This window comes from Genypterus blacodes, unplaced genomic scaffold, assembly GCF_046128005.1.
Source record: "Genypterus blacodes isolate CSIRO-AG114 ecotype Tasmania unplaced genomic scaffold, CSIRO-AGI_Gbla_v1 ptg000067l_1, whole genome shotgun sequence".
Classification (NCBI taxonomy): Eukaryota; Metazoa; Chordata; class Actinopteri; order Ophidiiformes; family Ophidiidae; genus Genypterus; species Genypterus blacodes.
This window is the reverse complement of record NW_027466879.1, coordinates 16,841,302-16,861,650: the sequence shown is the minus strand read 5'-3', so window position 1 is coordinate 16,861,650 and position 20,349 is coordinate 16,841,302. Positions and strand designations below refer to the sequence as shown.

The following is a 20,349-nucleotide window of genomic DNA, read 5'->3' as shown; positions in this document are numbered from 1 at the left end:
GTTGGTATGTAGCTTTGTCTTACACACTCTTCCCATGTTAATCCTAAAGTTCAAGCCTTTGTCAACTGGTGACAGCATTGCCGCTGAGAGGAATGACAGTGGTTAGTGTGTGCGTGTGTGTGTGTGTGTGTGTGTGTGTGCTTCTTTCTATGGGTTATGGGAGGATTAGAGTCTCCTGCTATAGTTGAATATTCTAGACCTCAAAGCGTTCGTCCATCCTGCATTCATACTCAATCGGCTGAAGTCTTGACGCTAACTCTTCTTCCTCCACTTCTCCATCATTTGGACAATGACTTTTATCCTCACACACTGCAGCTTTTGATTAATGGCAGTGTTGCTTTCACTTCATGGTTTTTGCAAGGTGTGCAGCAGCAGGACTTAGTTAAAGGAGTTAATTGTATCTTTAGAAGGCTGAATCAAATGAAACGAAAGCGGAATGGAGAATTGAAGGAGCCATGGATCAAAGTGTCCTCTTCAACACCGCTGCACCGCGCCGCCCTCGCTCTGTCGCTCTCTCACCTCATAACCCGTTGACAAATTAGATTTACCATCACTTAACCATAACCCTCTGTCTCACTGCCGCTCTGTCACTTTACCTTCCTTGCCATTTTCTGGCTCTCTCGCTCCCTGAAGGCGATCAAATTAAATTCACTATCCATCTCTTTCTCTGCAGGACGCCGGAGCCAATCAGAAAAGAGAATCCATTGTGGGGTTTTTACGCCTTCGCCATTCTCTCACCCTGCTGACATTTACTCTCCCCATATTTTCAATTTTCACCCCTATTTCAGGCTCTCTCACTTCCTCTCTAAGGTCCTACCTTGTCTCTCTCTCCCTCACACTCACCACTCACCTGTGTGGTTCCTCATACGTCCTCATACATTTTCTATGCTTCCTGTACACTGCACTTTGCTCTCTTTACATCAAGATCGGGGATCCAGATGTAAACTAAAGTGTATTTGCACTCTGCATGAGCTCAGGTGTGTTTAGACAATTAAGATCTGGGGGCTTACAAATCTTAAAAAGTGAACGTGCTACTGAACTAGAAGCTCCTTGATATCGGCCGTAGTGAATGTTCAAAGTGTGACTCGCCATGAAGACAAAGTGTTAGTGCAGGATATATGATGAGTGGACATTACAGTTTTCAGATTAGCTCACCATCTCTGGAACAACCATCATGAGGAATGTTAGAATTCATCTGAGGAATGAACCCTGTTATCCTCGTCTTGCCTGAGGTGAGATACAGAAGGAATGATCCATATTTTGCATATTCCTTCGTACTATGTCCTTCATCTTTCCTCTTCCATCATCTCTTTCCTCCTTCTGTCCTTTTCTTTCCTGCGTCTCACTGCATTGTTGCCACCTCTATTCTCCTCTCCGCTCTTCTTCATCTCTTCTCCCCTCCTCCTCCTCTCCTCTGTGTGTGATCTAAGCACACTCGCAGGGACAATGTGTCACACCACAATGCTGCCCCACGGTCTTGTGAAGGTACACACACACACACACACACCCCTTGGAAATCATTTAAGGGTGGGTTGTAGTTGAGGCAATTGTTTGGTGTCATGTTGGATTTAGAAATAACTATTAATGCCCACGATACTGTAAAGATGCTTTTATGAATGTGAGAGGCTTTTGTTTTTTTTAATGAGTTTTGAGTTTAATGAGTTTATGTCCTTTCATGCCGGCAGTTATCTTTTCCAAATTGCATTCACAGCATCACAGGAAAGCTTTCAAAGCAAACAAGTGATGTGTGTGATGAATGGTTAACCTGCTGTAGCATCACATTCAGCAGGTTCACCGACAGACACACAACGCCTGAAGTGAGACATATTGTGCCGGCGTTTGATGAGAAATAATGGATGGCTGCACAGGAAAGAGGAAACAAATGAAGCTCTTTCAACTTTTAACAACTGACACTCAAGTGCCCGTAAACAAAGCCTATCGACCGCCCACCCGCTTCCCCAGTCGAGCCCGCGAAGCCGTGCAGAGAGCAGTCGCAGTCGGCCGTGTCGCTGTGGAACTGAATGACTGCGGGGCCTGTGGAGTGCTTAATTAATGCAAACTGTGCTCACATTCAGCTGCAGCACGACCGCATCAGAAAACAGAAGAATGTGAGCAATAGCCTGATAAGAAATAAGAGCTAAAATGATGAATCATATCAATTTCTCTTAAAGGTTATTCAAGAGCAATTTAATCAAAATTTGATGATGATCTGTGGCCTTATCGCTTATATTTCCATGGCATAATTAATGTCCTGTGGTTGCATGTATTTATATCTTGTAATGTCAAACAAAGGTGACCTACAGAGACTGGTCAGCAGCTTGGATTTCATCTGAGATTGTTTAATTTATGCGCTCCGTGTAGCCAAATGCCAAACGCCTGTGTGCCAGTGTTTAATATGCAACATGGAGTCATTCATCAGCTGTCTGCTGGGTATATTTACATGTTTTATCGATGTGTGTGAGTGCAGAACTACCATGCAGGCATTTTGTTTGGATATTTTAAATGTCAGTATCAGAGAATGCAGAACCTCCTGGCGTCCAGCGGGAGGTTTTGCTGGACGGAGGACAGAGACTCCAAAAACCAGAGTGTCCGTAGCCAAGTGCTGGACTGTCCGCTGTGTATTGTGTATTGTGCGATTGTGCACGCGTCAAACAATGAAGAGTCAGATGTCAAACTTTCAGTACATTCCTTTATTTACATCCCTCCATCCTGTTCGTACATCGACACAACGCGTCTCAGACCACATTCCTCAAACGCAGACCGGCGGAGGACCATCACAGTCCTGAGCCTGACACGGTCTCATCTTCATCTTCTCCCACCTCACAGATGAACTCGACAGACTCACACAATCAACTGCTTTCTCTTGGCAACTCTTGGGAGCTCTAATGGGAAAAAAGATCAAATAGAATCTGATTTCCCAGCTTTAGCTCTGGCATAGCACACATTCTTTTACTACAGATTAACCAGCATTATTTGAGAAATGTGGTCTGATCCAAATTTTTATCACACAATACAGCTGAAGAACTTAAAGATGCTATGTGTGGGATTTCCAGATAACACAATATAATACTTTTAAACTGCTGCAAAACCCGTGAGCCATTGTTCAAGAGGTTTGGTGCGTCTCTCTTTTCTCACTGATTTCTCAGCCTTCAACATGAACTCGAGAACTTGAGAAACCATTACGGTCGGATCAGGAACACCACATCTGATAAATATATGTATTTATTTCGCCCATGTAATTGGAGCGTTTCCTTTTTGACAGATAGATCCTGAAATGACAACAGTGACACATTTGCATTTAGAAACAGCACAATAACACCGAAAACCTTTTTTTTTGCTAAATTATTGCTAGAATTATAAAGCGCTACCTCATTAGATTTGGCAGTGACGAGTAACAGGAATCTCACACGTAGCATCTTGGGGTACAGGCCTTTAACACACACAGAGGTCGGGGTTCCCAAAACATCCATCACCTCTGCATAGACTCACTTTTTTACCTCCAACACATTTGTCTTCATAGTGTCGTCACACTGCTGCTATGGCTTCATTTGGACCAAATTTGCTCAGAACTCATGTTTACTACTCAGAAAAGTGGAAGTTTTAGGAAACCCAACCTTCTCGAAATCGCCAACAGCAACAACGGGAGCAAATGAAACAAACATAAAATATAGAAGAAAACAAAGATGAGTATAATATATGATATGTGTGTTCATATTTATAAGAGACATGGGCTCAGCAAATGTATGTACACGTATTTTTGTTTTTCTTAAATGCATAGTAACTTTAAAGAGAATAAGGTAAATAAATAAGAATGTTCATAAAACCGCTCTGACCCACCAGATCTGTAATAAATAAGCCGTCATTCACGACTCACACGCCAAGCATCTCGCTCCAGTTTGGACTCATTTCCCCGCTTAACTCATCCAATGGTGGTGGTGAATTTAAGGTCTGCCCCTCTTAAAGCAGACATAAAGTGAAGAGCTCCCAGAATGCTTTGTGCTTTTCAGGGGAGGGAGGGGCAAAAAGCCATTCGGCGTAGGATGGAGATGTTGAACAACACGTACAGTATAACAATGTAGAAGAAGCGTTGGAAGGGTTGTGTATTGTAATTCCGGGGAGAAACAGGCTCTATCGTATATTTATATTTGTACAAACATTTAGATCATAAACATCTCAAGCACCATAGATAATATGAACAAACCTTAAGCGTTGCTATCCATCCCAAACAAATGGAACCAGGCAGAGATCTACGCCGCCCACATTTAGCTCGTTATTCTCCTATTTCGTTCTGGTGCATTTTTCAAGTGTTCCTTTTTTTAATTGGGGATCAGTTTATCTAAAGACACATGGCACAGACGTCTGTTCAGTCTGTCTCTGGAAACGGCTCAGTGGCTCATTTACAACCTTGGCACTTTGCACATTTTGTTTTTTTTTTGTTGGCAGGTTTCAAGCCTTTGTACTTTCCAATGATCCAAAAAAAGAATCCACTGTGTCACTGTTACTTAATGCCTCTCACATGTCCCAATAGATTCTAATATGAAATACTATCCAATAAATAATGTAACAGCGTATCAGCAGGCTCAGTCTGTACCTGTGTCTTTGGCAAACTGACTCTTTGCGTCTTTGTGCACCGGCCTGCTGTGACACATCGTCTCTACATGGTCCCATTGCACTCACATTTAAAATAAAAAAGGTTACGTCATTATAAAACACACACATTGACAGATCATTCCGTTTCTTTTAGAATAGAGCAGAACAACACAGATACAAATAACTTGGATAAAAACCAGCCAGGCATCAGGTAATCAGTCAGCCTGCCAACCAGTCAGATAGGAAATGGATGTATTTAACACGGGAACAGAGAAAGCTCCCGGTGTGTGTGTGCGTGTGTGTGCGTGTGTGTGCATGTGTGTGCGTGTGTGTGCGTGTGTGTGCGTGTGTGTGCGTGTGTGTGTGCGCGCGTGCGTGTGTGCATGTACGCACGTGTGTGTGTGTGCGTGTGTGACTTGGACATGTTGCTCACACCTGCATCGCTTGTGTTGTGCGCGGTCCAAACTCAGATGTGCTCCGTTCCCGATTGAAGTCAAGAATATAACCACGGACGGAAACGAGCTTTAGTTTGTTTCTCTGAGTTCAAACACATAAAGCCACACTTGTTCTTCAAATCAGCATTTTTTTACCGTTGATGCTTGTAGATTTGTACTAGATATTTAAAATGAGATATTTGGTCCGTACACAACCATCAGCAGGGCTTCATTAAAGGACAGAGTATGTTTCAATCAAACACACTGTTCTGTTTATCATATAGGGAAACATTAACCTACAGCAAAACATCACACTTAGAAATGGTTTGAATCCAAAGATTTTCCAAGGACACAGATCTTTTTTTCCACCATGATAACAATAGCACCAAACTGTATGTACACAGATTCACAGAGAAAGACAACTGGTGTTGGGACTGAAGTGTTCACAAGGCACTTATCCAAATCATTTTCCTTTTTTAAACTCCTTCTCTTTCTCTCTTTATGTAACTGCATAACATCACCGGGCCATTCTTTACTACCTACTATATATACTGTATTTACAGCTGATGGCTCTCAGCTAAACTCTAAAAAGTGCTCTTGAATGAAAAGAGACGAAGACAAGTGACTCTTCTCCTCTGCTGCACCTCTTCTTCACTCGTCTCCGTTTAAAAAATGGCAGTTTTCTCCCTATCCATCCTTTTACATTCCTCAAGTAAGTATTTGACTCAGTTTTCCCGTCATTGAATTCATCAGGAGACGAATGTGAACGTCTGCTCGGGCAGCCGTCCGTCCCATGCTGTTCAATGTGTCTCTAAAGCTGTTTGCAGGACAGAAATATCAATCTCTCACCTCTGCCAGAAATTGAAGTATTTGAGTCAATTTACTGATCCACTCGTCCTTCTATCCATCCGTCTCTCTACTTACATCTGAAGAAGACACAAGGATGATTGATGTGCGGGATTAACTGTCCCTCCTCCCGTCTGTTCGTCATCCGATCAGTATTTTAGGATATAGTTTCCAAACGTCATTTGTTTTGACAGGTGGTCCAAACGTCTCTCTGAATCCAACCGTGCGTCTTCCCCTCCACGCACCTGTCCGTCTGTCTGTCTACCGATGTCTTGAGGACACGTCGAAGCAGGTGATCATCATGAGATGGGCTTTGCAAAAGTTGACTCTGGTCTCCAGTTTGTCTGTCACTGTCTCCAGAGCCTCCAAATACTCCAGTGAGTCCACTTCATAGGCCTGCTGCAGCTCAACTGCACACGGACACACAGAGACAGAACTATACATGAATACATGATGTTCAGGCACTGGCACCTGGCTGAAGTATTTTCAATTTTCAATGAATTATAAGTTAAATATTACAGTTTTTAAGTCCTCTTCCTTTATCTGGTGCTACATTCAACATTGGATGAATAGATAACTATCGGTTGGGTTAACATGTTGTATCTCTGAAATGTCACCGTGTCTCAATTTGATGTTGCAATAAATTCTATGTGTTCTACAGCATGTGACCGAAAACCGATCATTAGCGTACAGTATAATCTGTATAATAATGATCTCATGGCGAGCTCACACTTCACACACCCACACTTCAGACACACTCTGATCTTACACTCGCTGGTCCATTTGTGTGGCTCCAGCATCAGGAACTGTTTGGTCTGTTCCAGTTCCTTCTTCAGACACTGGTACTTGGCTCTGACTTCACTGATGCGCTGCTGTCGATTCTCCAGCAGGCGAAGCTTTGCGTTGACGTACACCACCTCCTGACACACACACAGACACAGACACAGACACAGACACACACAGACAGACAGACACAGAGAGGACACATAGATTATGAGGTGTGATCACCTTTATTCATGCAGGGCAGAGTGTTGGGAAACAAACCGGTCTCTCCTTAAGCTTCACACTCGCGCACACATGTATTCATACCTCGTCACCTCCCAGCATGAGCGCGGTCGCCTGCTCTCGGGCGGAGCTGCTTCACTGGAGCAGCCGGGGGTTAAGTGGTTTGCTAAAGGCCGCTGCAGAGAAAATCTTTATTTCATGGTTTTCTCTCCGCGTCTCTTTCTCAAGCTCACAATGCTCCTGCCTCTGAATACGGAGAGATTTAAACCGATTGGAACTCCAAAAATCTGCACCCTGCACTTAACAGCAATATCGATACGTCAAGAATTAGTTTGTAAGATTTTGCTATAAAAACAACAATGAAGGGGTTAATGAAGCCCAGTTGCCCTTTTTCAGCTCCTTCTCTCTCTTTAATTCTCTCACCCCATCCATCCATCCTCCCCACTGTCTCCTTTCGCTCACCATTTCCTTCTTTTATTGTTCCCCCTTTTTTTTCCTCTGTCCCCCTTGGTTACATACAATTTTCCAGCCTTATCTCCTCCCCACCCCCCCGTCCCCCCGTCCCCTTGTTGGAGCCCTGTTCAGATTGGAACAGTAATCATTACCGGAGCAGATCTAATTTTAGTCCCATCTGTGTGTCAGTAATTCCTCCAGACTGTGAGTGGAAAGCTCAGCCTCTTCTTCCCTCCACAGCCTTTTCAAAATGGCCAAACAAGACATCGAAGTTTGAATCGAGGCAACACAACGTCCTGGTGAATACTGCAGTAAATAATCATTTTGAAACAATATGCAATCCAGTTTATCAAGTTCACCACAAAGAGCTTCTGCTTCTTCATTTGAAACCCTTCTCTCTCTCCTCCTCTCCCTCTCCCTTCCCTTCCCTCACTCTCACCTTGCTCCCTCCTTTCTCTCGCCTCTTCTGCAGTCGCTCCACGTCGTCGATCTCGTACACCTTAATCTCAAAGGTCTCCGCGGTCACAGCCGGGCCCCGGAGGTTGGCGGACGCCGGGGGCCCCAGTGGGCCGTCCACCCAGCATGCACCAGGGCTGGAGGAGGAGGAGGAGGAGGAAGTGATGGCCTGCTTGGAGGAGCGGTGAGAGGGAGAGGAAGAGGAGGAATCCAGGGTCAAGGCTGGGATCAGACGGCGACGCTGGAGGCCTGAGAGAAGAAAGATAAAGAATGAAGTGAGTGAAGAAACTGAAGAAACTGAAGAATTTGCTCTGGATAAGAACGTTTACAAAGGATCAGAAGGTTAAGAGTTATAAAAGCTAGATGCTGTTATAGAGAGATGGATCAGGAAAGAAATCAGCCACACACACGCACGCACGCACGCACGCACGCACGCACGCACGCACGCACACACGCACACGCACACGCACACACACACACACACACACACACACACAGATGAGTCAGTCGAGACAGCGAGGAAAAGAGAAATGAAAGTGGATAGTGAATCAGATAATGGAGAGAGAAGTGAGATGAATAGTGCAGTGGCTCTGCATACGGCTGGCAGATAAGAGCAAGGGGGGGATAGGGGGGGGGGGGGGGGGGGTCGCTGCCTAACCTGTCCACCACACTGGACCCAAGGTGCACAGTGTGTGTCATTTCCATAGAAATTGGCGGCCACATTGACCAGAACGTGAGGAACAGAGATCTTGTGACAGACGTGATTTTTAAGAAAAAGGCTGTAGCGGTCTTTTGGTCTCTGCCGTTGGTGTTTCATCAGCTAGCAGAGAGTGGCAGAGAGTGGTGTAGGACTGAGAGATGAAGATGAAGAGGAAGAAAAGTGAGAGGAGGAGGTGGTGGAGGAGAGAGTCGGGCAAATGAGGGAGAACAGAGGGAAGATCAAACGAGGTGGAGACGCAGAAGAAGAAAGGAGACTGAGCCGGTGAGTCAGTCTGAGGTTTCAGTCGACGTGCTTCACCTCAGTCTGATCTCACCTTCATCTTCTCCTCCTGGCTTCCCTTCTGCCCTCGCATCTTCTCCTGGCAGTCTGACAGCGAGCGACTCCTTTAACGCGCAGAATTGGTTGAGTCTTCGCACAAACGCGAGCAAACCCGTCTGTTGCTGCGTCTGGGCTGTCTTGGCGACACAAGGCGCTGAAAGCTCAATTCTTATCTCCAGATTTAAGTCGGTCTTCCCTTTTTATGTTGCATGATACCAGCAGACTGCAGCTGCTTCTACAAACTAGATTAACGTGTGTTTAATCGATTTATCTCACGCGGCGCCTCACACAGGAGAGATGCTTCTGTGTGACATGTTAGTGGCTCTCACTGTGCTGCTCTGTGCGGTGGACGTTCTGCTCATTATGGCTCCACACCAGCAGATTCTTTACACCTTTACTATTTCACACTCGGGTGGTCAGGGTCACCTTCCCTTTTGTGGCTCCGTCTCCTCTCACAGCTTTCTGTATCTCACACCAACCTCACCTTTAAATCCGCTCATGGATTCTTAATTCTAATATCAGTCTCACTCCTGACCGCTCATCACGCTCCTTTATCCTCATTCACACTTTCATCTCTCTCTTTCAAAGCTTCCTCTTCATTAAGTCTTTTAGATTAGTATGAATTTTCCAGTTTGCTGAGAGGACGCAAACAAAAACCATGTTGATAAAAAGTGTGGACAGAGTGACGACAATCACCTTTAGTTTGCCTTTTGCCGTATTACATTCACTCCTCCATCCATCCATCCATCAATTAGGTCCTAAAGCTAAGCATGAATGGAAGTAATTTGATTTACTGCTGTGCTCTCTCCTCTCCTGACTTTATCTTTATCATTATTTTAGCCATTCTGATTCTTATTTCATGGTTCACCCATTTTCTCTACTGATGAATAACATAATGGTTACAGATGATAATGACTTCAAATCCCCCCGATGCCACTTTGTCCAGTCAAATAGAAATGCCGTTTAAAGCAGTATTCATTGGCAGATGTGACGTGTGTGTGTAGTGTGTGTGTGTGTGTGTGTGACCTGTGTTGCTCCGGCTCTTCTTGCTGCTCTTGGAGCTCCGTCTGGACGAGGTGGTGGCTGAGCTGTGCTCGCTCAGGGAGTCTTGTGCTGAGGAGGTGCTGCCTGTGTTCTCGCTGCTGTCTCTCAACATGCTCTCATAGCCGCTGCTGCCGCCGCTGTGGTAGAACAAAGCCGTCTTCCCCATGGCCGGTGGCAGCTCGCCGCTCAGTACACTGCTGTTAGAGGCAAAACCAGGTCATTTCTGCAGCTGTGCTAAGAGCAGGAACTTGTTTCTAGTGCCTTGTCTTCCTGACAGCACACACTCCCACCTACATACATGACTGCTGCTGCTGTCATTACAAGAGTTCCATATTACAGTTATAGTGACAGTATTAATGAACTCATACCTGTTGTCGCTGGCATGGCCGCTGCTGCAGCGGTGAGCTTTCCTGGGAGCTGTGATCTTGCTGTAGGGGGAGGGAAGAGTTTGCGCCGCGCCTGCCCGCTCCTCTCCACTGGCCCCTGCTCCCCCTGCTCCCCCTGCTCCTCCTGCTCCCCCTGCTCCTCCTGCTCCTCCTGCTCCTCCTCCTCCCCCTCCGCCTCCTCCTCCTCCTGCTACAGCTACTCCTGCTACAGCTACTCCTCCTGCTACAGCTACTCCTCCACTGAAAGGAGAAATCAAGGAGATATATTCATAGGTGATGATTTAAAAAAAAAAAGGGTAGTTAAACCTTTTGTTGTACCTCAGACCACTGATCCATAAAAGTACAAAATACTGTATATGTCACAACACATGCACTTGTATCTTGTGAAAGTTAAAAATACAAGAAGCATCCATAATAACCAACCTCGCCCCTCCAGCTGCTCTTTCCTCAGCAGGATCCTGGCCTCCTCCTTGGCTGTGATTCCTGGAACGGGAACCTGCACTTCCCTGAAGGAGCTCTGAGATTCGACCGTTGACGGCCCGAAGAGGCAGCTTGGCAGCCAGACTTCCCCCTCGACTGCGACTCAGAGACTGGGTGGACCAGGCACCAGGAGCAGGCCCCTGCTGCTGCACAGGGCCCTGAACTGAGCTCTGAGGCTGAGGAAATAAAGAAGCAGGTGGTTTGGATGAGGAGGAGGAATGAAGGATGGCAGCACAGTACTTGTGCTGCTGAAAACAATTTCAACTTGAATAACTGGAACTTAATTGCATTCTGAGGCAGAGAAAGAAGAATGATTCCTACCTTTCCATTGGGAGGAAGGCTGGAGCTACGGTTGACAGCCTGAGTTAGAGACTTGGTAGAGAAGCTCAGAGTCTTGGTGCTGGAGGCAGACAGGCTCCTGACCTTGGGGCTACTGGACATCAGAAGCTTACTGACCGCTGAGACCTTTGACTGGTTGTTGGCTTTTGCGGGCGACTGCGGTGCGCTGCTTGAACCAGGACTAATACCGTGGTTGTTTACGTTTCCTGTCGTAGAGGACATCGATCCACAACGAGTGAGGCTGCGGCCAGCGCGAGGCATCGTACTGTCCCCCCTCAGCCCTCCTCCTCCCCTCAGGCTGTCCCCCCTCTCCAGGGAGAAGCAGTCATAGTGGGGGGACCCACTATTGGAGCCATGGGTCCTGCCCAGAGAGTTGGTTCTGTTTGCCAGCTGCTCCAACTTGGCGCTGAAAAGTCTGCTGCTGTCTATGCTGGATCCTCTTTGTCTCGGAGATCCAGAGATCCCTGTGTCATCCACTGAGCTTCCAAGCAATAACAGTCCATGGCCGGGCTGGTAGAGGGGGCTGCTCGGGGCACCGGCAGCCCTGTTCCTCTGGTCAAGACTTGACTTCCTCACTGGTGGCACAGGAGGAATTCCCCCTCTTTTGAGGGAGAAAAGTCCTTGTCTTCCACTGAATCCTCGCCGGTCGAGCGTGGCGCGGGGACTGCAGGGAGTTGAAGTGGTGACGCCAAGGTTTCGGTACTCTGTGCCAGTATCCAGGCCATCATGGCGGTTGAGGCGGTGCCATCCACGGGGAAGGCTGGCCGTACGGTGGATATCTGCATTGTACATACTGGTCAAGCAGTCTACCTGGGCAACAACTCCAGCCATCTCACAGCCGTCCACCACTCTCTTAGAGGAATCTGGAGACGACACAGCCTCACCTCCTGAACTAGAGCTACCACGATCACCACCTAATGATGGAAGGACAGAGAGCGAGACAAACCCAACATTTAACCTAAGAAATGAAGAATCAATAACTTTGCATTTACATTATATAGGATAAAGGAAAGAGACCATAAAAGATTAGTGTTTCATACCATCCCTGCACATGACATGGTGGCCCCCCTTCTCTGGCTCACAAACCAGCTCCCTGGACTTCCTCTCCTCCATGCTGCGCTTCAGCCACGGGTCTTCAAAGCTCATCTCACTGGATATGGAAGCCAAATGTGGTGTGTTGAGTTTGAATAAGCTGGTCTTGGTGGGTGAGGAGAGGATGGTGGGCTCCTGTATGACCATTGGTTTAACAACAACACATGGGTGAACACTGATGGTGGTTCTGAAGGGTGAGATGTTTCCAGGTGCCGTCAGGGTTTGGATGTTGGTTTTAGCCATGGAAGGAGGCAGCTTCCTCAGCCTGTCTTTGGTTGAAGTATCCTTTTCACTCCCGCTCTCTGACAGCACCGTCTCTCCATCCAGCCCTTCAACTCCGCAGGAGAGGATGTGGTTGGGCTCAGGTTCAGCCAAGGCCTCCCCTTGCTGGCTCTGGGACTGACTGAAGCTGTGGAGAGACTGATCGGCCTCACTGCCCACGCTCAGGTCACTCATCCAGGAGGTGACAGGCGAACCGCAGCTAGACATGGCCGAAGCTAAGGCCTCACCCTCTAAACGCAGCTTGGCCATGGCGACCTACAACAGCCAGAATACAATTCACATGTTACCACCATGTTACCATGAAAACTTTGTTCTATTAAGTTCATAAAGTACGTTCATATTTGATTTGTTGTATTTCTACACTGCTCTGCTTTATGACACATGGTTTTAGCGCTGGATAGAGACAAAGTCAGTCAGACCAACCTCTGCCATGGCAACCACCCCAGTAACCCCTGAGGTTGCTACAGCAGCAGCAGCCATACGGTAATCTTCTACAGCTCTGTCTTGTATGATGCTGACAGGTGAGCTGGAGGCCAGAGCAGTGACGGAACAACAGTTGCTGTTGAAGCTGATGATGCTGCTGGGACGACAAGTCAGGCCCCGAGTCTTCATGAGAGTGCTGCCATCAAGGTCTTCCTCACCTCCAGAAGCCACAGTGTACACCAGTTCATCCTCCCCCACAGAGAGAGGCCTGACTGCAGCGAGAGATACTGTCAGCCCTGCAGCAGTGCATGGAGATGAAGTCAGGAAGAAAGACAGATTCATTTCTTAGGAGTCTGCGGTGACAGGATACATATTTGTATTCATAACTGTCCTACAGCATCTCACCATCCTTGTGTGTATCCAAGGGTATTGGTGGAACATCATCGTCGCAGAGCGTCTCGGCTGAGCCAAGGCTGGCAGACAGAGATGGAGTTGGCTCTCTGATTTGTGGGCTCATGCCTACAGGAGAAGTCCTGGAGAGCAGGGAGTCTGTGGAGGACCGGCCACTGTCTGCTGCCAAACTGTCTGCAGAGTCACAAACAGAGGCGACACATTTGGTTGCATAATTAACTTAATCTGCCAGGTGTAAAATGCATGCATCCACTGGTGTGCTGGCATTTCAACAAGAGGACTTCAGGCTACTGCTGGTACTGCTAAAAGTACGAGTGGAGAATGAATTCATTTCTAAAATGTAGCCAGGGCTCCATGATTCCCCTTATAAATGAAACAAATGCAGAGGCACAAATACACAGAATAACAAAGTTTCATGTGCAAGACACAAAATGGAGGATATAATATATAATTTCTGTCCTTATTATTAGATAAGTTACCCTGCCTGTTTAAAGTTAATATATATACACTCAGTGGACACATTATGAGACACCTGCACAGCAAATACAATCCAATATCACAACCTTCCCATGTAACCTGCCTCTGTGAAAGTGATCTGCTCAGTGGTCAGTGGGGCTCTTATGTAAGACTGCGTTGTATTGAAAGATGTTTCTAATATTGCTGCCACCCCTTTATGTGCCGGGGTTGAACTAAATATTAAAAACATATTTCATTACAATGCAGTCTTCAATCACACTGAGGACACAGGGTTTGGTTCAAATCAGCCAAAGGAAATAGAAATTCCAAATGAAAAGGAAAGTAAATACAAAAACAGGCTGCTAAGACTAAAATGGTTTACTGGTTGAAGCAATCATACAGATATGGCCTTCCTCTTCATGGAAGCTAGGACGAATAATAACAAGGAGGGTTGTGTGCCAGTTGTATGTGCCAGTAAACCAGCATGTATAATACCAGGACTCGGCTACTACAGGAACTGGAACGCCTGAGCGGAATGGAGCCATCACTAATTAGCCACACCTGAGTCTGTTGTGAGAAAAGTCTCAACAATGCATTTCAAAGTACAGGTTAAAACAAAACAACAAAGTAGAAACGCGCGTACTGTCTGGGGTCACGGAGTCTGCTGCCTGGCCGTCCTGAGCCAGAGTGTGTGAGGAGAGGGGAGGCGTTCCCGGCATCACGCCCTTCTGAGTGTACACTTTACACCGCTGGGATGGAGAGGACGGCGGCCTGAGGAGGAACACAAAGGTCCACAGTTATGACGGATGCTGGCTACTGTTGTCCAGTTACCTTGTAAGAGGACTGATGGTAGCAATTACAGATATATCAAGAGAATTCTTATATTTTCCAAAATGTGTGAGTGCACTTCACCTGTAGTCTGAGGTCTTGGTCAGGCTGGCGATGCCGAGGCGAGGTGATCCCAGTGGACGGGCCTTCCCGTCTGAGTTACCGATCATATTTAAACTCTCGTGGCTTTGCGATGAGACAACAGAGCAGCCTTGCGTCAGTTGTGGTCAAATGCAATACACAAGTAAATGTTGTTTATACCTTTTAGTCACCTACAGCCCCTCCTCACCTGTCATGAGTGCTCTTGGCCCTCTGCAGCGAGTGAGAGGAGGTGCTGCTGCCTCCTGTGACACTCCTGGTGCTGGTAACTATAGAGGAGGCAGAAGTCTGAGCCAGGTTGTGGATCATGGTCTGGGCCAGCTCCGCCTCTTCCACCACCTCCTTGATCTCTTGAAGCTGCTGGTCATTAGTCCTCCTCCAGGAAGCTGCAGCTGAGGGGAAGGAGAGTTATGCTTATGTTATCCCAAATATTCAGTACACATGGATTTTTTAATCTAGCCTATAGAAGCTTTCAAAACAAGAATTCAAGAGTAAAAGACATCTGGAAGGCATACTTACAGTTTTCATCCATGAAATAAGCACCTGTTGTGGTTTCAGTAGAGGAGGCAGGATCAGAGGCAGCTGAGGGAGAAACAGCTGAAGATGAGCACGGTTCCTGTTTGGCACCTTGTTTGTTAGCTGGAACCTCTTCAAAGGGGAACTTTGTTACCTGAAACGAGAGACGGGCAGAGGCATGATAAACAGCTGGGTCTGTTCTTTGGGTATGAACGAGTCGAACTGCTCGATTGAACTGTCGCCGACTCAACACGAGCCTTCACTTATTCCTGCCTGGAACACTAACAGAAGCTAAATTTGAAATGTAGATGAAAGAGTTTATGGGTTCTCTTGGTCTTGACAACCAACTGCTGTATATATGTGAATATAGCAAAAATGAGGATAAGAATCTCTCCTCACCTCCTCACTGCCGTCAATGCAGTCCAGTCTCTCCTGCAGTTCGGCAAAGGTGTTGCACTTGAGACACTCCGCCGCCTCCTCTGGGACAGGGGCCAGCGGCTGCCCGAGCAGAGACTGGGCGGGCGGGGGCAGAGGCTGGGTGAGCTGGTCCTGGACCTCGGGCTGAGACTGTACCTGTGGAAGCAGAGACCAAGACGCAAACGCTCAAATACTATATTCATGGCAGAAGCTCTCCTTATTAGTGTGGTAAAAACATTTACTTTACCTTGTTCTGGGCTCCGACTGGCTGGCTTCCACTTTGTGTTTGATGCTGCTCTGAGGTTTTAGCTCGAAGCAAGGCAGGAATAATGGGGACAAATTCTGGCGGCCCCTCATTGTCTGTCAGTTCCCTGTCGGACACCGCCGCCCCGTTTGGGCCCACGTAGATCACTGTGTCACATGAGTGCTCGCTGCTGGAGTACTCGTCGGGGTCACTGGACAGGCGTAGCAACGGGAGGTCAGAGTCGGTGTCACCACGGTGATGGAAAGATCGCAGGTGGGTCGGGCGACGCATGCGACCCTCCTCGCAGGAACTCTCTCCTCCAGAGGAGCTGGAGGTGTATTGCTGAGGAGAGAGAGGATGCAGAGCACAGGAACCGTGAGAGAAAGGAAGAGACCAGTGTGAAGTCATGTTATTGGATTTTCACAATAAAGAGAATAAAGAAAGACGGCCATAGGTCCTGAACCACCATCGCCAGATAAGCAAACACCTTTAAGATTTAATGACTTTAATGTTATCAATCCTATTTCAGATGACAGATTTGAGCGTTATCAACCTAGTGACTCATTATCTCTATCTGGAGCTAATTATTTGCACCCCCATAACTCTCATTTTATGCCTTTCTCCTGCTGTGTCATTTTAACAGCAGCGAGTGTGAAAAGTGTTGCTGGGGGCGGCAGGTGAGAGCGGTGGAGAGAGCGGCGGTCTGTAGCATGTGAGCACAGGTGGTTTACATGGAGAACAAACCTGGAGGTCCAGATTCAAATCATTTCTAGTGACAAGACACACATGAATGCATTATAGCCAACAACTATATATTACTTGTGCATTCTTAATAAATCCACAACACTAATAAGGAAACACACAGTCAAAAGTTGTAATGTTGATGTTGTGTCAAAGTGGCACCTGAGGAAATGAGTTTACTGCCAGATCCATTAAACTCTTATACCACAGTCACTATCTGTTGCCTTGAGCATAATACATAACAACACTTTAACTAAAGTTTTGTGACAATAAGAGAAATGATCTTTAGACTATGATGGAGTATCAAGGTTTGTATCAAACTCACCACCGTGACTTTAGTCTTCTTCTTCTTCATGCGGAGGACCCGAGAGGCGATCTGGATTGTGGAAAGGGTTTCGGAGAAATCTCTGGGTGAGGCAGAGATGTGAGCAATCATGGTGGTCCGGCAGTTCATGTTGCCTAGCGACTCCCTTAGCAACATGGTTAGCTTGCTATCCCTGGAAACACACATACATCAAGATGTAAGCAGAAACGCACACTGACACACAAACTCATACGCACTCGACCATATGACAAAACTGGTCGATTTCCCATTCGACGCCCACACATTTGATATTTGACAAAGGATTCTCTTCCAGCCATCAAACCTTTTCTGCTACATGCTTTATTAAGTATGAATGGAAAATCACTCGATGATGCAAAAGGCAGAGTATTAACTCAATATTACTATGCTGCAGCATTGATTATATTCATTGATTAGTGAAATGGAAAAAACCCATGAAAGCTTTTGCCTTTCTGACTAAAAATCAAACATTCACTCTGGATATTATACAGGCCAATAATGGGAAATGGTCCTTCAGAGAGGAGAGTGAATCTAGGCTGTGTGTTTAAGAAAAGACCTTCTCCTGGGCGGGCTATTGCAGTCGTGTGTGTGTGTGTGTGTGTGTGTGTGTGCAGGCATTAAGGCCTGCAGGCTTTACAGGGCATATAGCTCCTCTGTGGTCCAATACCTCATGCTGCTGTCCCCCTTTTCACACCAGCCTGCAGGCGTGTCTCTTTCACACATACACTGTACACGTATATGCACACACACACACACACATACACACACACTCACATACTTACACACCACTACACACTCCTACCTTGACCTCCTCTTTCTCATCGATGTTCTCTTCCTCTCTTCTCTTCTTTTTCTATTTGTTGCCTCAGGCTTCATCAGCCGTACCCTCCCTCTCTTTCTCTCTCTCCCTCTCTCTCTCTCTCCCTCTCTTTCTCTCTCTCTCTCTCTCTCTCTCTCTCTCTCTCTCTCTCTCTCTCTCTCTCTCTCTCTCTCTCTTTCTCTCTCTCCCTCCCTCTCTCTCTTTCTCAAATATTGCAAATCTTCACACATTAAGTATTCATTTGCATGTTAATTGGAGCTGATTAGGTTTCAACCTCTGCTTGATTAATTATTAGAGTTTAAGCGAGCAGACTGACTATATACAGTAAAACACGATGCTCTCTGCTCTCTGTGAATGTGACATCACTATAATTATGAATCCTAGCATCAGCAATAGGAGGAGAAATCTAAAGTTTTTGTAGTGTAAAGAGATTCCTTGTTGGAGCACTTTGCACCAGCCCAAGGTGAGATAAAGTGCAGCTGGAGGAGGGATCACTGTGGGTGTTAACGGTTGTGAATGTGTTGATATGGAGCGTGAATGTACAAGAGCCTGTGAGTGTAATGGGGGTCTTGCTTGACTGCTGGCTGTCAGGGATCAATTCTTCCGCTATGTAAAAATCCAACAGAAAAGAGAAAAGCAGCAACGCTCAGAGTCAGAGAGAGTCAGACTGACAGAGAGAGAGAGGATGGGGGAAAAGTGACAGCCTCAGCAGGCGACGGTGATGGAACCATAGGGAGCACGATCATTCAAGATTGGCTCATGCTGCGCTTAAATATTTTCTGTCATTACAAAGTACTGTTTAAGTGATGTTTGCTGTATCATTGTTTGTGGTTGTGTCTCTGCCCATATCAGCTCCCAGTGTGGATGTTTCAAAGCTCCACACACACCTGTGCCCCATTTTCCCTCATTAAGACAGTAGCCGGTTCCAGTTAGTGGGTGTTGCCTCTGAGTTGAGCTTTCAGTTCCTATAGATTTTCAGATGTAAATAAAAAATGTCTTGTCCATGTGCGTTGATTATTGGGTGACTGTGTTTTTTGTTGGATTATGTGTTTTGTGATCTTGGACTCAACATTAGGTAGCAGGTCGCTTTACAATGTAAATGCAGAGTAAAGTAACCATGCAGGCAGGGAAGGGCGACTTTGCCCTGAAGCAGGACAAACAGACGGATAGAGCAGGAAGGAAGACGAGAGGAATTCAATAGAAGAAAAGGTTAAATGAGGACGTACACACAACACTGTACCAGAGTACTGCTATACTGTGCTGCACTTTACCATATTATAAATGTAGTTACACATAATATAGTACCCTTTCCTCTTCCTCATTTGTTTTTCTCTACTTTCTCTCTCTCTGTCTCTCTCTCTCTCTCTCTCTCTCTCTCTCTCTGTTCCTTTGCCATCCATTTACCAGCTAAATGAATATGATGAATATGTAACAGCAGCTGTTGTTGTTGTTTATAACATTATGTCCCCTGAAACCTTAAGAACCTTTCCTCTCCTCTTCCTCCTTCAGCTCCCAAACATCCTGCTTTCCTCCGCAGTCTGCTCTTTGTTTGGCTCTCTCACACACACACACACACACACACACACACACACACACACACACACACACACACACACACACACACACACACACACACACACGCACTAACTTACTTGTATGGGATGTGTTTGCTCCCGTTGACCAGGGCCAGGATCACGTTTCCCAGGGCGGAGAGAGAAAGGCACAGAGGGGCTGAGCTCGGTGAGGAGTTCTCCCTGTTCTTCCCACCTCCTCCATCCAGCACTTTCACGTCACAGCTGCCCAGGTCCAGCAGGTGGAGACGACTACGACCGCCCGACACTAACCAGGTAGAAAAAACAGGTCAGGAATGTCTAAAATGATGCGTATAAAGATGTCAAAATGGAAAAAGATGAGAAAGTCATATTTCAGATGAATTAGTCAATCTTGGATGAGTGATCATTACCAAGCTTAAGAGGATAAAACACGGTTTAACTGTCAAAGGTGATCAATGAAGAAATTGATTAATATGCAAGGGAAAATATCCCCTTTAACCCTTTGATGGATCAGATGAAGCTGATGATGGTCACCTTGGAAACAACAATTAATCACAGCAGCAGACGTGAGGATTTACTCACAGTGGCTCACATCGATAGTTAAAGATGGATTTACAATGATGGACACTTATGGTTGTTTATAGATTATAACGCTGGGTGGAAAAATACACACTCAATTAAAAAAATGCATTGATTTGAAATATGAGCTTGAGAAGAAAGAGAATATAAAATCAGAATATAACATTAATATGTGATTTCTTAAATGAACTCTTACTATCACATCTGCAAATCATTATTGTGGGTAAAACTTGTCTGGAGGTGAAAGCTGTTAAAGCTCTAATTATGAGTGTGTGACTGTGTGACAGCGAGTGAAACTGTGTGTGTGTGTGTGTTCCCAACTTCCCATAATAGCTATTTATGTCACCATCTATTTAAACACCAGCGCTGTGATCACTGAAAGCCTTTTGCAGCGTCTGCCTGTGATATCTCTCCCTCTCTCTCCCTCTCACAAACACACACACACACGCCCTGACAGTGACTATTATCACTGA

At 46.2% G+C, this 20,349-nt stretch overlaps 1 protein-coding gene across 1 annotated transcript in view; it reads right to left on the bottom strand.

Moving 5' to 3' along the window:
- Nucleotides 1–2,694: 2,694 nt before the first annotated feature.
- The window catches only part of kif26ba (kinesin family member 26Ba), a 70,810-nt gene continuing 53,155 nt past the window's right edge, over nucleotides 2,695–20,349 (bottom strand). The window contains 19 exon segments of the mRNA XM_076155283.1: nucleotides 2,695–6,280; nucleotides 6,640–6,790; nucleotides 7,768–8,033; nucleotides 9,850–10,064; nucleotides 10,236–10,395; nucleotides 10,579–10,580; nucleotides 10,677–10,909; nucleotides 11,055–11,986; nucleotides 12,113–12,701; nucleotides 12,870–13,165; nucleotides 13,275–13,454; nucleotides 14,380–14,507; nucleotides 14,649–14,750; nucleotides 14,854–15,076; nucleotides 15,207–15,333; nucleotides 15,579–15,752; nucleotides 15,844–16,182; nucleotides 16,907–17,078; nucleotides 19,397–19,583. Of these exon segments, the coding sequence (XP_076011398.1) occupies nucleotides 6,132–6,280; nucleotides 6,640–6,790; nucleotides 7,768–8,033; nucleotides 9,850–10,064; nucleotides 10,236–10,395; nucleotides 10,579–10,580; nucleotides 10,677–10,909; nucleotides 11,055–11,986; nucleotides 12,113–12,701; nucleotides 12,870–13,165; nucleotides 13,275–13,454; nucleotides 14,380–14,507; nucleotides 14,649–14,750; nucleotides 14,854–15,076; nucleotides 15,207–15,333; nucleotides 15,579–15,752; nucleotides 15,844–16,182; nucleotides 16,907–17,078; nucleotides 19,397–19,583 (4,625 nt within the window). The 3' untranslated portion in view covers nucleotides 2,695–6,131.